Source organism: Bolinopsis microptera, chromosome 3 (assembly GCF_026151205.1).
Source record: "Bolinopsis microptera isolate Bmic1 chromosome 3, MBARI_Bmic_1.0, whole genome shotgun sequence".
Taxonomy (NCBI): domain Eukaryota; kingdom Metazoa; phylum Ctenophora; class Tentaculata; order Lobata; family Bolinopsidae; genus Bolinopsis; species Bolinopsis microptera.
Window position 1 is genome coordinate 19,697,418 of NC_087074.1, and position 17,324 is coordinate 19,714,741.

At 37.8% G+C, this 17,324-nt stretch overlaps 3 protein-coding genes across 3 annotated transcripts in view; 2 read left to right on the plus strand and 1 right to left on the minus strand.

The window, feature by feature from the left end:
- Positions 1 to 17,324, plus strand: part of LOC134812179 (uncharacterized) — a 284,121-nt gene that overhangs the window by 151,113 nt on the left and 115,684 nt on the right. The gene's annotated exons all lie outside the window — the stretch shown is intronic.
- LOC134812396 (MORC family CW-type zinc finger protein 3-like) lies at positions 463 to 15,897 on the plus strand. Its single transcript, XM_063819794.1, has 8 exons — positions 463 to 644; positions 1,121 to 1,193; positions 9,943 to 10,094; positions 10,250 to 10,367; positions 10,491 to 10,641; positions 10,995 to 11,053; positions 15,398 to 15,579; positions 15,682 to 15,897. Exons 1-8 carry the CDS (start codon positions 549 to 551, stop codon positions 15,895 to 15,897), a joined length of 1,047 nt encoding a protein of 348 aa, XP_063675864.1. The 5' UTR covers positions 463 to 548.
- Positions 5,217 to 6,026, minus strand: LOC134812798 (homeobox protein notochord-like). The gene has a single exon (XM_063820366.1). It carries the CDS (start codon positions 6,024 to 6,026, stop codon positions 5,217 to 5,219), a length of 810 nt encoding a protein of 269 aa, XP_063676436.1.

Here is a 17,324-nt window from a genome sequence, read left to right on the forward strand (position 1 = left end):
TTGGAATTCATTGATGTTAACAGAGATACCTACATGCCTGGAGATAATTATTTTCAGGTCGTTCAATGATTAAACCATGGAAACTACAATTAACTGAACCTTTTCTGTTTAAATTATGATACTTATAATTGAGTTGATCGACAAATGCAAATGTACCATAATAAATTATTACCTGAGAACGAATAATTTGGTTAACGGCTAGACATCAAATTGTCGCCTGTATTTAAATATTTCATGTATTCTGAATTTCCGAAAATAAAGGAGTTTGCAGCACAATACAACTGGTAATTATTCGCTTTAAATGTCAGAAGTAGGACTATGAAACTAATTATTCGGTAAAAATGATCATAACCCAAATTAATGAAATAAATATTAATCAGCACGTTTTAGATTTTTCTAAGCAAGCTTTGACAAGCTATCCAGCTCTGCTGAAATGCTCCATTGGTTTTCTAACCCCATATATTCAGCAGCAGTGATGTGGTTGCAAGTTATTAAAACTACAGAAGAGCAGTTGAAGATGAGGTGAAATTACACCTCATCTACTCTGTATGAGTGCTGCTAATCATGTAAAGAACGGTGTAAAGGGGGATCCAGATTGCGAACATGGTGAAACCTTCAATGTCACCAGTATAAAGCAGAGTCTGGTCAGTATAATTACTTTTCTGTATTGGTAGTTATGTGATCCATCATTAGAATAGATATAAGGTACCTTCACATAATTCTATGTGAATAGTGTACATTTGAAGACTGCCAAGATTATTAGATTAGTGATATTTAAATTAGGTAATTGATGAAACCGCGAATCTGATCCGTGAGGCTTGATGCCGACTTGATATGGAATGTGCAATGTGAGCTCAAATTACATATTCCAACTGAAAACAGTTTATTCATATATTGCATCCATGAATTTGAGTAGATCTCATAAATGTAATAAAATTATTGTTAAAATATTACAATGATATAAAATTATTGATTTTATAACAGAACTCAATACAGTAAAACCCCGATTTACCATAAACCCCGATTTACTGCAGCTTTTTCCTTTCTCCCAAACTCTGCGGTAAATCGGGGTATAACTGTATTCAGTTCCGAAAGTAACATATTGACACATTTATTTCAGTTATCTCCCGCCTATCTGCACACCAACAGCACAAGTCATACTTGGGCATTTTCCGCAGTTGCTGAACTTATAGGTATGTCAGATCATTGTTGTATTCGCAAAACGTTGCAACAAATCTTAGTCATAGATATTTTAAAGATCAATAATCTAATTAAACTCGGGGCTTTTTGATACGCAGCAATGTTAGCGACGTATTTCTTGCCAATTTTTCGCGTATTTCGACTAATATATAAGATTCTCATGAATTTATTTTTTATTTCCAAATTCAAATAAATTTTACATCAATCTGTTACAATTACATTGACAAAATACAAAAACGTATCGAGAATATATCTATTTATATTTAAAACTTGACGAAAAAATCCATAATTTCTTCAGTATAACAGAGGTAGATGATGTATAGAAATTAAAACATAACTGATCTTTTAAATTTCCTCGAACAAAACTTTCGACTAGCGGGTTTCTAGTATCTCTACTATAATTCAGAGAATTATTTTTGTCTGTACGACCGCCCACGTGCAAATTAGATGAAAAATAGGAATTTAGGTAACAACCAAAACGTTCCATAGCAACGGTGTTTTAATTCACACATGCACGTTCAAAGATTGTTTTAACGTCATTTTGATCGGTTTTGTGGTAATTACGTTGTGTTTAAAGTGTTTTATATTTAAATCGGCTGTATCTTCGGTTGGGATGGATATTTTTTGATGCGATTAAAACTTTCTTTCAAAGAATACTACTAGCTTCGTCCCTGTGACCACGGGCTTTCTAGTCAATATTATAATTCAAAAGATTCTTTTTGTCTGTCTGTCTGTACGACCGCCCACGTGCAAATCATATGAGAAATAGGAAGTTGTATAGTAACCATAGTAACGAGTATTGTTACACGCACGTGCACGTGCAATGATTGTTTTAACGTCATTTTGATCGGTTTTGTGATAATTACGTTGTGTTTAAATACTATTAGTTTACACATAAATCGGCTGTATGTTCGGTTTGGATAAATATTTCTGTATGTGATTTATTTCAAAGAATACTACTAGCTTCCTCCCTGTTACCATGGCTCACGTTTTTCTCTCTCTTCGCTCTCTCTCTTCCATTACTGCATATTATGTAGCGTTGGTACATGAATCATAATTAGGTAAGCCGCAAGTAATACTATAAGTATAAGCTTATTAGGGGTGGAGGGCACTTGATTGCGGTCTGTTTGGACTTTGGACTGTAGAGAGAGTTCATCGTATGTGCGGAGTTAATAAGGGTTAATTTCTAAAACGATTTAAATACAAATGGAAAGCGGTTCAAGACGGGAGTGATGAGGTGTAATAGTCGTGGTACAGGGTGTACGGACCTTATGATCATGGAATGTGGTGCCTAATAATGACTTAATTATCCACGAGAAAGAACTGATTATGCAATAATATGTTAAGTACTATTGGATACATGAGGGAACTCCGAATAGAATTGCTCACCTAATGGGGGTTTTGACTCATCGGGTAAATACTCCTACCCTTTTTAACTGCGGCAGTGAAATTCCGGCCGAAGGCCGGGTTACGCTAGTATTAATAATAATTTAATATTGTATTTATGTTAGATACAGCCATACTCTGTTGAATACATCCCATCTCGTTCGATCTTGGAAATTATGCAACTGAAGACCGGGTTAGCAATTCTTATTAATTTAATGTAATATAACGCTAAATTATTTTTTTCCGGTTTTTTATTCGAATAAATAAGTTCTGCATGAACCAGTAACGGACCAATTTAAACTGTGACATAATTATTTGTTTAACAAAATTAGATATGCTTCCTCCCTGAAAATCAGCACTGGACATAATATTATCTCAAAATAGGCAATATCAATATAATTAGTTTGATCATTTAATTTAAATTAAATCAAATATCATTTAATTTGGCATATTATTCACTTTATGAATCCAAATCTAATCTTAAACAATAATCTCAGAATGTGTGTCTGTGTGTGCACGTTTAATTTCGGAGCGGATTAATCAAGAAAATGGTTAGAGTTATGGGACTGGTTTTTTCGGTATAGTGCCGAGAAAAAATGATAAAGGTTTTTTAAATCGGTCGGTGGTAAGTGGTTTAATTGATGGTTTTGTACCACAAATGTGACATAAAATGGCTCACGTTTTTCCCTCCTCGCTCTCTCTCCCATTACTACATATTATGTAGCGTTGGTAGTTGGTACATAAGTCATAATTAGGTTAGCCTCGATATTCACTTTCATCTAATACTATAAGCTTATTAGGGGGGGGGGGGGGGAAGCCACTCATTGCGGTCCGTTTGTTTACTTTCATACGACAATGTAATGCATGTTTTCAAATATAATAGGCGGGTGTGGTGCGGAGTAAATAAGGGTTAATTTTTTAAAACGATTTAGATAAAAATGGAAAGCGGTTCAATTGCTCACCTTATGCCGGTTTTGTCTCAGCGGTTAAATACTCCTACCCTTGGCCTTTATAACTGCGGCAGTGAAATCCCGGCCGAAGGCCGGGTTACACTAGTACTATCATAATACGGGTAATACGGGTAATACATAGTAAGATAATACGGGTAATACATACTAGGATAATACGGGTAATACATACAATATACATGTACATTGTACTAGGATATTTATGTGTATGTTGTTAAACAGGTTAGTTCTGAAATACGTGAAATCACCGTTGCGTAATATTGCGACTTAGTCTCCGTCTCATAATTGTACAGATAAATGTACTGTAGGTAAATGAATACTGTATAGTGAGAGCACAGAGCACAGTGCTCTGACTAACTACATCACGGAATACACAGTGCACTATGTTGAATGTACACACAGCAGCACTGTAGAACAGCACCTGACTACACGTGCTAGTGTCACGTGATGTCTCTGTTACTCGCCATGTTAACACACAACACTCAGTATATATATCAGTTTACAAAGAATTACTCCAATTGTGGGCAGTGTTAACACTTGGCACCGCGCCAGGCTCGGTACTCTAAAGAGAGCCGCTCTGTGCATTGTGGTATCACATGACGGAGTATTGTGGACTCTCTTAGATCACGAGATATCGTGCAGGGAGCTCACTCTGGCCACGTGACTGTCATCACGTACACGTGACTGTCTCACTTAATCACCGCTGTAATATCACACCACTCACTTTGCTGGCTGATTATTCCTTTTGTGGCATAAACGATAGGGTGAAGGATGTCAAGTGTGAGTTGTGACTGTATATATATATTGCGAGTGTAAGGAATTATCTACTTTTGATGGGGAGAGAGAAAGAGAGAGAGAGAGAGAAAGAGAGAGAGAAAGAGAGAGAGAGAGAGAGAGAGAGAGAGAGAGAGAGAGAGAGAGAGAGAGAGAGAGAGAGAGAGAGAGAGACCCTGTTAATATATGCAGGAATTAGTTGAATATTCCTTTACATAACATAATATGCAGGAGTTTGCCTCGCATAATTGTGTGCCTGTTGTATTATATTTATGTCTCATGAGACACATTCATATATTGACATAATCTTACACTCAAATAATTGTATTTTGAAGTTATAGGCACAAGACAAATGGGCATTGGGCGGTGCGTCTTTTCCGTACACGATATTATGGCTTCGAAGATCAGACCTTATTTGTATATAAGGCTAGGCGTACACAGGGCGTTTTGAATAGTGCATTGGGAACAGTAAATTTGTACTAGGAATTTACGGATACATTATCTACAGGAGATTCTGTTTGCAACCAGAGGGTATCTACTGTGTGATGTGAACTTTGAACCATTTAAATATGACAGCTGATCGCATTGCGTCAGTAATGAAACTCTCAGTCATTCACTTGATGCTGAGTATTGTCTTTTATTACTCGCTTCGCACTTAGAATCAGTTGAGGTCAGATCAGTTTTCTCAGCCCTCAAACGTATAATTATTAATTAAGTACATACATCTATTGCACTTTTTTTTAATCACCTTATTTCCCTCAATAAACGTAATTTTGAATAATGTAGTGACTTTGTTAAGATAAGACTCTGATATTTTTCACTTAATGTAAGCTTAAATCTTAATATCAACAATATATTTACAAATCATCTCTAAATTCATGAATCTATCTAAATGTGTTTGGGTCGGTTGTTCTCCATCCTTTTGATCTGAGTTCGTCTGTTCTGGAACCAAACTCTGATATTCTCTGACGTCAACCCGAGCACTGCTGCCAAACTTTGTCTCCTCTCAGTCGAGATATAGTTGCAGTCGTCAAACTCCCGTTCTAACACGTCCAGCTGGAATGTAGTGAACTTGGTTCTCCTCCTCTTCTGTTTTGGAGCCTTGCCAAAAGAAGAAGGAGTCTGAGCTGGGGTTCCAGGTGGTGTTAGGATCTGGTTCTGGATAGCAGGAGCAGGAGAGGGTGTTCTCAGGTTCTGCTGATCTGCCTTGTTGGGTAGAGGGAAGTCAGGAGGAAAGAAGAACTGCGGAGGGGAGATAGCACCAGGGGTGGTAGGTGGAGTGGTGGTGTTCAGAGTAGAGGACAACATTGGTACAGGTGTGAGTAGAGGGGTCGGTAAAGCAGGAGTCTCTGGTTGTACTTCTAGCTTAGTTGTTGGTAGCTCCAATCGGTAAGGTTTAGAACGATCAACATTCCTGTATCCAAAGCTCCGTTTAGAGTAAGGGTGAGGGCTTGGTACTGGAGTAAGAGTAGTGGCGTAAGGAACAGTAAGAGGTCTAGAGTTGATGTAAGGAACACCAATAGACTGGAGATTTGTGTAAGGAGGAGGAGAAGTCAGCGATGTAAGGTATGGAGTTCCAAGAACAGGATTTCCTCTGTAATGAGCACAGAGACTAGGCGAAGTTGCCATCTGTATATCGTGATTAGGATTAGATCTTTTGAAGAGCGCATTGAGGTAAACTTCGAAGGAGGAACTCATAATGTATTGTACTTTATTAATTTATAGTAAATTGATGTAGAAGTTGATGACGATAACTGACAATAAAACTTATGAGTCGGCTGAGTTATATATTGGTAACGATCCATCCTGATACATCCTGATTGAGTTCTCGAGTGTCCAATTTGGAGAAGCTAAACCTGCTCTCATGCTGCATAATTTGTAAATACTCCGCTGATTTAGATGGACTCATATCACATGTCCGATATGGGATCCAATCAGCTGTGGCTGATCAAGAGATCACATACCCATCCAATGAGCCATAACTGATCACATAGCTAATGGATCTTGTATCCGACTTACTTACAACCTTGACACCAGCTAAGCGTTGAACTTTGACATCACTGATATCAGATGACAGCCTGCTTAACTCGGACTCGGTTACCGGACTAAATAATTCAATAACCGGGATATCGCTATCCACACATATAATATGAAAACACTGACTTCCACTATTCAATAATCTATTTTAGGGGTCAAATAGTTATAGACCCGCCTTCCTCTATAATCCATAGACTCAAACATCTATATAAGTGTAAACACTCGCTCACTCGGTACAATTATGGTTTACACAAATATAGACACCTCACGAGGTCAATATATATCCCGCTCCGTTTGCGTGCATGGTACCTACTAGTGCCGTGCATGGTACCTACTAGTGCCGTGCATGGTACCTACTAGTGCCGTGCATGGTACCTACTAGTGCCGCTCCGTTTGCGTGCATGGTACCTACTAGTGCCGCTCCGTTTGCGTGCATGGTACCTACTAGTGCCGCTCCGTTTGCGTGCATGGTACCTACTAGTGCCGCTCCGTTTGCGTGCATGGTACCTACTAGTGCCGCTCCGTTTGCGTGCATGGTACCTACTAGTGCCGCTCCGTTTGCGTGCATGGTACCTACTAGTGCCGCTCCGTTTGCGTGCATGGTACCTACTAGTGCCGTGCATGGTACCTACTAGTGCCGTGCATGGTACCTACTAGTGCCGCTCCGTTTGTGTGCATGGTACCTACTAGTGCCGTGTCTATATAATATTGTAACTTACAAAAACTTATTGACTTAATGACTCAGCCTGTACTACATGGAGATTTGTTACTATATATAGAACTATAACTACAAATGCACTGTCAGCAGACGACGCCACCCACAATATAACTATAACTATATATCTAACTATAAATATATAACGCTTAGTCCAGGTAGGTACATGGTACCTACTTGAGGAGCTATTGATCATTAGACACATAGAAATTGCTACCGAATGTATATTATAATATACAACAAACATATGATAAATGTTTAATAAATTACCTAGTTTGAAACTCGCTCAAGCGAATCAGTGTTTTGGTGTAACTTTAACAAGTAAAATAGTTGCATTAATAGTGACTTAGATTCAATAGTGAAAGTTCTAATACAACATATGTTTCCAGTCCTTCAAACAGAATTGGTAAAATATTCTGATACCGTAGGTAAGTCGCATAATCCAGTATTCATTAATAATTTGATTATAATGGATTATTAATAGATAATTTGATAAGAGTTCGAAGAAGACAGATCTTACAGTTTCTCGCCTGATTAGATTACTGATGACCAAACTCAATTTTATTCCATAATCAGAGGAAAGGAACATCGCATAAATTCCTGATTCCTGAGGAAAGTAATTGATTAACTTAGTGAAAGTAAGCAAAAAAACTATATGAAATTATCTTTCCCTCTGACACTTAGGGGTCGATCACATAATACGTAATCAGCCGAGGGGGAGGGGGTTTCCAAATGATTACGCTAGTGTAATTTTGACTCAATAGCTATGTGTAAAACTGATTACGGAGGGGGAGGGGGGTTACAAATTGTCCAAAAAGTGATTACGTGATATGTGAACGACCCTAGGCTTATTGAAGGGTACACATACCATATTCGACACGCACGGAAGTTCAACACACACTAAAGTTCGACTCTGTCGAACTTTGGTGCGCTACTTGGACTATAGTTGGACACGCACTGAAGTTCGACAAGACTGTCGAACCTCAGTTCGCTACCTGAACAGGTCGTACTAAAGTTCGACAAGAGAACTGCGATTGGGAAGATAAGATAAATCTTGTAATTAAGATTAGCTTTAAAAACTCAGTTTCATTCAGTTCTATTTCATTACGTTTAATGACAGACTTTCATTCAACAATTATGAGTCACATATAATAAAGTTTGATAACGTTAATAGAAACTGTACATAATATAACTAATATTTAAAGTCAACAAGCAACCATGGATCCAACACACTTCAAATAATCCGTCCTTTCGAAGTCATCATAAGACAGGATAATGTTGTTCAGCCTCCTGTCGTTGTCCTTCCACTTTTTCTGTTGAGGAGGTGGGGCTGTCATCTTTTGGTCAATCATATTATTTGTATATCTTAAATGGGGGCAGCTGGATCATATTAGCCATAAAACCCAAACTGGTTTTAAATAAGTCAACTTATGGTCTTCTATTCTTCTATTATTGGTTAAGCTTCGTACTTTCGTAGCAAACACTACAATCATTTTACAATTTACGCCAAATACATATAGGGAACCACACTAAAACCATTCTCAACATTTTAAGTCTATCTTAAATGAGGGCAGCTGGGCCAAAAACCCTAGAATAGTTTATTTTCATAGCAACGTACTGTAAGTTTGTAGTACTGTAAGTTGGAATAAATTGTTTTTGATTTATAATTAAATTTTGATCGAACAATTGTCTAATTAAGTTAAATAAGAAGATTTCCGGGATTTTATGTTAATTTAAGACTCGGAGAGCATCTGTAAATTGTAAATGGCATTGTACCTGTAAATGACAGAGCACATGTAAATTGTAAAAGGCGTTATTGAATTGAAATACGCACGCTGTGCCGTGGCCCGTGATCGTGGGTCGAACTGTTAAATTATATACATTGTTGAGTACGCTTATATGGCATGGTATGAGGTCAAAAACAAATATGCTTCTTCTGCAAAGATCTGGGATCTGCCCGGTGCTTTGCGCAGGGTTTGCGCAGGACTTTCACTTTTTCAGGGGGTGCCCCCGCCACCCTGGTTACTCCCTTGATATCTTGATAATTGGCAAATTGCAAGATGGAGACAGGGCCACAAAAACCGAGAAAAACATCCTCTGAGAAGATATTGTGTAGGGTCTACATTAATCAGGTGACGTGAGACGCTCGAAATACATAACAGATTTATGTACGCCAAAAAAGCGCGCATTTGCATGATATAACATGCAGTGGCCGGCGGGGTTCCATACAAATTTATAGTTTGATTCATGGATTATATCGGGGAAAATATATCCGCAAACTGAATTTTCAATGATCTAGCATGTCATCAAGGCGGACGAGGTAGCCAATCAAAATATTAAGCTGACTTCAAAAATCAAACCCAGCCACGTATACATATGTTAGACGTTAGCGATATAATTATAAGGTATTTTTCGTTATCAAGATAACACCACTGATTTGTACATACCTGATACCAAACAAATCTGTCTGAAATAATGGGTTTGCCGACACATCAAGGTCAGCAAGCTTTCAGAGGATTTTGGGTTCCATCAGATGCCTCTTACGGCTGACCATTTCTCCAACCTTAAGGCCACTTTTTACCACCTTTCTTGTTTGTCAAATATGTTTAGTTGTCGACATCATTGGTAACATAAACAGCCTCGATTAATCGGCAATCTTCAACGATGTCCACAACTAAAGATATTTGACAAACAATTAAGGTGGCAAAAACTGACCTTAACGACACGTGGAAAAGTTCGGAGAAGTTGGTCAGCCGTAAAGGACATCTAATGGAACTCAGAAACGTCAAATATCCTTAGGCAGCATCTTGTATCGGCAAACCCATTTTGCAGACGAATTTGTCTGTACTAGATTTCTTTCAGACAATGCGTACGACCCAGACGTCAATGCGACCCAACTGAAAATTGACATTGCTGACATCGAGGGGATGACATGCTTGACATTTTTGGACAACGGCGCTGGAATGTCCCCGCATACTTTGTATAAGATGCTTTCTTTTGGGTTTTGTGACAAGGTAAACTCCAAAAATAAATCAGTCAAATATTTGAAGTGAGTTACATATTTATGCTTTCAGACCAGTAGTTGATCGTTGGTACTGTAACTGCAATTAATGTTTCAGACTAAAGGTATCATTAATGTCGAAAATTCATCAGTAATTTCTTGTTGCAGGACAAATACGCTGTGACTCGCCACAAACCGGTTGGTCACTATGGTAACGGCTTTAAATCTGGCAGTATGAGGCTTGGGAGAGATGCACTCGTGCTGAGCCGACACGGCCACGGCAAAGGTTCCAAATAGTATTCTTTTAAACATTTTAGTTGATTGCCATAAAATCTATTATACAGGATGTAATACCACCGATTCATTGTTTCATTTAATGATCTCACCTGATTGACATTCCTATTTTTAGATAGTATCGTTAGTGTGGGCTTGTTGTCTCAGACGTATCTAGACGCAATCAAGTCAGAGACAATACTAGTACCAACTGTAAGCTGGTCCTACGTAACACACGAGCGTATTGAGTCCCCTGATGCTGAGGCCAGTCTACAGAGTATTATCAGGTACTTTTCTAACTTTTAACTCTACACCAATTTAAGGGTTGTATTTTATCACCATTTTGTTTAGCAGTTTAGAATAAGCTGTCTAAATCCGACCAATTAAAGGGCTTAGTTTAATTACAATTTTGTTTAGAATAAGCTGTTCAACATAAGATGTTTCGTGTCATTTAGTTATATTGTCACCGGGCATAAACATCACAAGGAAAACTGGTCTGGTTTTACTCAGATCGGATAAACTAGTCAGGAGATTTCTATTTTATGTTTTAATCTTTGTAATCACTAAACCTCTCCTTTGATTCTTATTTAAAAGAAAGTATTTTTGAAGTCTGATGGGGTTGAATTGAATTGTGTTTCAGGTTCAGCATTTTCAAAAACGAGGCTGCAATTCTCTCCACTATTGCTACGAAAATAAAAAGTGAGTTTGTCAATAATGAAAAATCAAATACTTCGTTATGAGCTATTTTAGTGAATAATGATGTTCAATCATCATCATCATTCATCAGTCATGAAGGATGTGCTACTTAGGTGAACTTTACTACATAACAATTGATTTAAGGTTACCTGACTCAGAGGCAACATATACTGTGTAAGTGTGGTGGGCGAGGAATGGACCTAATACCGCACTTTTTTGTGCCATCGGCCGTTATTCGTTGCATTATATTTGTGTACTTCAACTCAGTGGCGTAACGTTGCCTGTTGGCGCCCCCTGCCGAAAAAAGCGCCCCCCTGTTGGCCCCCCTCCCCTTTTGGTGCCCCTCCCTAAAATTGAACAAATTAGGTGATTTTAAAGAATACGCCGGTAAAATCTCTAAAAAAGTGTGTATCTAGAGCAAAACGCGCAGTTTTGCTAGTACTTTAGTTAAGTTTTCGAAATTGTCCCACATTCAAACAACGATTTGGCGCCCCCCTAAGACGGCGCCCCCCTGCACAGCGGGGTCAGCAGGGCCTTTCGTTACGCCACTGCTTCAACTTTATATCGCTGTGCACAATGGGATAATATCTACATGCCCATACCTTAGATTCCGGGCCAAACGTGTTTCATGACGTAACATTTTAAAAATCAAAAAGTAGAGTAACTATTTAAATCAGGAAAAAAATATATATAGAACAATTTTTATTTCTAAAAATATTTCTTATTATCATTATCAGATGACAAGTTGATAATGCATTGACCTTTAATACTATCGATATTTGATAAAAACAAAAGAGGGCGAATCTTGGTAAATGAATAATTTGGTATGCTGGATCGTGATCCCTTAATTTATTGGAATTGAGTTACATTAGTCACATTAGTCACATAAGTCGCTTATACACACAATGTGTTGGATCTTATGTTGCAAAGTTATAAAGTTATAATATTGAATACTCTAGTATCTACTTTAAAGGACCAGTTAACTGAAAAAAAAGTTATCCTCATATTTTGACAGATTGTGACAAATAGCAAACTAAGCAACGAGTCGAAATTCCTAAATCTCTAACTGCTCTCTAACGCGTGTAAATAGCGTTTGTATTATTTTGGCGATGACGTCATAAAGTCCCTCTTGCGCGCAGAGTAGCTCGTGAGACTGTATTTTACAGGTAAAAAATGGACATAATACAATCTTTTCCCCCGAATAACTCGAAAAGTAAGTAATTTAGGGTACATGTTGCTTCATAAGTTGTATATAAACATGGCCATTCTGCACAATTTGCACACATTCAAAAACCTATAGGGCCTTCATAGCCCAATTAACCAGATACCCATAGTTTTGCATGATTTCTGGAACCGAAAATCAGTTTTTCGCCAATAACTGAAAAAGTAAGCACTTTAAGGCATATGTTTGTTCGTAAGTCATATATTAATATGCTAATTGCGGTTCTTTTGCATCCTGTCTGAAGACTCCATCACGATCATATCGAAAATGGGCTTAGCACCACGCCCAAAATGGTTTTTGGCGAATTTATCGAAAAGTAAGGATTTTAGGCCATGTGTTGCTCAATAACTCCTATATAAACATGCATATGCGGCTTCGTTCAAGCCTATTTTGAAGTCTCTACGACCTTCAGAAGCAAGGGGTCGGTTACGTTATCGGGTCAATATGGGCGTGGCCCTCCTGGGTTTTCTCCACGGTCAAAAAAATGTCTCCAAACGAAAATCGTTTAATCATAACTTCGGGAAGGTCTGTGCAAAGTTTCGTGAGTATTAGAACATTTGCAGGTTCATTTCCATAAATGTCCATAAATGACTGGACTACACAACTTTAGAGTTAACTTTAGAGAAACTCATAAGTCATTTATCTCAAATTAAGCTGTTAGTGTCCATGATCAACCTCTGGCGACAATGTTTTACGTGAAATGTAAAAATCAGGAGTAATATAAAAAAGGTATTTTTAGATTAAAGTGCTAGCTCATAGTTTTAGAATTGTATAGATTAACGTTGGTCATTTAGCCATCTAACAATCGATCGTGCCGTAATATATGGCCAGAGAATAATAGGGTCTTGGAAATTCTATAGTTGTTCAGTGGGTCGATCGACTGAACACGTTTGCACTTGGTATTTAAACTTACCAGTAGTTTATTTATGTTATGCACCGATGATAATGCAATTAGGATAACAACTAGGTAAGCCGGGAGTCTAATTCAAAACACACCTCACACCGTACACACCTCCAATCAGTAATTTTACTATTTGGTAGACCGGGTATTTTGGCGGGAATTCTGTTCCCACGGCACTGTTCTGATAGAAGCTACTTCTACTAATGGTCCCAGAGGAACGGCCGTAAAGTAGCCAGACTTCTTGTCTCCTGTACTGGCAGACACTTGCAGATTAAAGTTAGAAATTTCGCTATGCTATAAATATAATTGCTCTCGGAATTGAACAAACTCCTACTTATCTGTATCCTTTCTAAATTCGTTAGAGTTTCATGGACTGGGGAAAAATAATCGGTACAGTCTCCCTGCTTGTGTAATTAAGCAATGAAAACAATCCAAAATTATCACATATGACATAATTATAAGTTGTAATAGCAGAAATTTTCTAACCGTACATTCACCCGCCACTGTTCAAGAACCTATATCACTGTTTAAAATCATGACGTGAGCACTGTACAACCAATCAGCTATTCCTTTAGTTAGGATGATAGCCAAAACTATAAGGATTTTGGAGAACTAGGGTAATAGTCATAATTCTAAAATTTGAGTGAGTTACACGTGTTTTATTGACGATGATAAACATTTGTAATGTAAATTACGCTATGCAAGCGCGCACTGAGGGACTTTATGACGTCACGAGGCCACAGCTTATTATTGCAATAACACGCGTTACACGTACGCTAGAGAGTTGGTTCTTTCGGCGATACGATTCTTTACCAGTTTGTCACAGCTGATTTAAATCTTAGCCAAATTGGAGACTACAAATTTTTCAGTTAACTGGTCCTTTAATTATACTCATCACTAGCTCACCTAGCCTCAGCCATTCTGCACATCTCATTGTTAAACATTCTATGAGAATAATTCTAGGTTTATACTAGGTTTATACAATATACATCGTGAGATACTGCGTAAGACACTGCGTAAGTTAATTAATAATTAATAGTCGTGATAAACAAAACTATCGTGTAAGGCAACGTTATATACTACGTTAATGAATAATCCAACCTGAGAGTACTTCAAGGCTACCAATTTGGCGAATTGTTCAGCTCAATTGCGGTGTTTTTTGTCTCAAATTTGCCGCACATAAAAACGTTTTGGGAAAGTATGGAATCGCATTAAAATACACCTACATGCTGCCTCTATCAGTTGTCACATGTTTATTACAATTTATCAAAACAACAGCAATTATTGACATATCTTTCAGAGACAGGAACGTACATATTGAGCAATTACTGACATATCTTTCAGAGACAGGAACGTACATATTGAGCAATTACTGACATATCTTTCAGAGACAGGAACGTACATATTGAGCAATTACTGACATATCCTTCAGAGACAGGAACGTTCATATTGAGCAATTACTGACATATCTTTCAGAGACAGGAACGTACATATTGAGCAATTACTGACATATCTTTCAGAGACAGGAACGTACATATTGAGCAATTACTGACATATCTTTCAGAGACAGGAACGTACATATTGAGCAATTACTGACATATCTTTCAGAAACAGGAACGTACATATTGAGCAATTACTGACATATCTTTCAGAAACAGGAACGTACATATTGAGCAATTACTGACATATCTTTCAGAGACAGGAACGTACATATTGAGCAATTACTGACATATCTTTCAGAAACAGGAACGTACATATTGAGCAATTACTGACATATCTTTCAGAAACAGGAACGTACATATTAAGCAATTACTGACATATCTTTCAGAGACAGGAACGTACATATTGAGCAATTACTGACATATCTTTCAGAGACAGGAACGTACATATTGAGCAATTACTGACATATCTTTCAGGGACAGGAACGTACATATTGAGCAATTACTGAGATATCTTTCAGAGACAAGAACGTACATATTGAGCAATTACTGACATATATTTCAGAGACAGGAACGTACATATTGAGCAATTACTGACATATCTTTCAGAGACAGGAACGTACATATTGAGCAATTACTGACATATCTTTCAGAGACAGGAACATACATATTGAGCAATTACTGACATATATTTCAGAGACAGGAACGTACATATTGAGCAATTACTGACATATCTTTCAGAGACAGGAACGTACATATTGAGAAATTACTGACATATCTTTCAGAGACAGGAACGTACATATTGATCTACAACCTGCGAAAGAGTGCCACCGGAGAGCATGAGTTTGACTTCAAGAAGGATGCAACAGATATTTGCATTGTGGAGGACGAAACAACAACAGATAACATGCTGTACGCACCCCAGGATAGGATCAACACTAACCCTACTACGTATTACTCACTTCGGGTACGTTTCTTCCTTGATTTAATCTTGCTTCTTTGTGTGTTCTATATTTCCTTTCTTTCATAATACTACTCTGATTTAACTATTAACGTTTCAAACTTTCAGGCATACTGTTCAATCCTGTTCCTCCGACCAAAGATGCAAATATTCGTGCGGAGCGTAAAAGTTAAAACTAAACTCATCAAGAAGTCACTCTCTAAACCTAGGGATACCTATAGGGAAAGCTCAAGGAGTAGACAGGGACTCAGAAAAATAGTGTTTGTTCAGTCTGAGACCGAGAATTATGGGATCATGATGTTACTACAGGAACAGACTTATTAAGAAGTTATGTCAAGAGTCGGATATCAACTAAGGGTGGGTGCTTGTTGTGATTTTTCATAGGATATTAAACATTACAATGCTGAATATCTTACCGCAAGTGTACATGAAGCTGTATTCTCGTTATTCAGCAAAAACTAGCATGGGAGCCGGTGTAGTCGGGATTATTGATGTACTAGAGACCTTACCACAATCAAACAACCCCCATTGTGGTGTGTGTGTATGTGGTGTGTGTGCATTTACCGCTAACCATGTTCGTTTAGTGACAGAAACTCACTGATTACTGGTATGACTTTTGTCGTATTATAAACAAATATGCATCAGCTGTAATGAACTGGTCCCAGAAATATATTGAGACTGCAAACTTTAAATCTGGGGCGCCTTTTGCGTATTAATAACGAAGAGAAAAATAACGCGTTGTGTTTATACAGAACGAGAAGTGTGGTGACAGGAAATGCCCCGGAAAAGGTTTCAGACTGTCCAGTCCAAACTGTGGTTCAGTGACGAGAACTCTGATGTTTGAAGTGGGAGGAAAGTTCATGGTAACCGTACAACCCCTCAAGATGACCTTTTCCATGAAAAGGTGCGTTCTAGTATAGTTGCCTCTAGTATATGTGCTCTAGTACTTAGTCTAGTGTTCTAGTAGAATACTCTACTCAGAATATTTGGATAATGTTTATTTTTACATTTACGTAGAGTTTCCCTTACTCAGATGACCTTCCTGAAAAGGTTCGTTCTGTATAATGCTATTTGGAAAGGGGTATTTTTACATTTACGTAGAGTTAAATATGATTGAGCGTTTTTCTTCTTTTTAAAATCATTAAAACATGAAAACTATTGTCTGGGGTATTGTAATGATAACTCGGATCCCAAACTATGCGAGCTGTGATTCTCCAATGGAGCAGGAGGAGATGGACAGGGATTCTGAAAAACCTTATTGTCTAAACTTTAAACGAAGTTGAGTAATTAATAATTTCACATAACAATTATTATTAAGAATCAATATTTTCACAGTTTACAATATAATCTTGAAGAGTTGCTGATCATTTTTGGCAAGATATTTTGTTGTTGTTTGACTTTGCAGTAAGGAGGGCGCAGAATCACAGAGAGTAGCAGACTTGATCATGGAGAGACAAAGACAAGCTAAGGATCATGGAACAAGCGCAAACGAAATCAGAATCAGATTTACGGGTGGTCCCGTTTCATGTTAGTTTTATTTGCTCTATTATTTTCCCAATTATGTCAACTAGAAATAAGGTTTTGAACCTGAAACAACCGCTTATACTTTGCCATATCACAGATCGTTTTAAAGCCTCATGTGATGTTCAAATTGCGAGTTTGTCATGAGCTGTTCACGTAGGTTTGTAGGATGCAACGTATCCCGAACGGACCCACAAAATGGGCTAACGGGACAGCATTTATCAGTTGAT

What these genes read in the sequence shown, in the direction of transcription:
- LOC134812396 (XM_063819794.1), top strand. Translation starts at nt 549, where the DNA reads ATGAGTGCTGCTAATCATGTAAAGAACGGTGTAAAGGGGGATCCAGAT. An exon ending in CCAGTATAAAGCAGAGTCTG is followed by an intron (nt 645 to 1,120) that starts GTCAGTATAATT and finishes CATTTATTTCAG; the next exon opens with TTATCTCCCGCCTATCTGCA. An exon ending in CCGACACGGCCACGGCAAAG is followed by an intron (nt 10,368 to 10,490) that starts GTTCCAAATAGT and finishes TCCTATTTTTAG; the next exon opens with ATAGTATCGTTAGTGTGGGC.
- LOC134812798 (XM_063820366.1), bottom strand. Translation starts at nt 6,026, where the DNA reads ATGAGTTCCTCCTTCGAAGTTTACCTCAATGCGCTCTTCAAAAGATCT.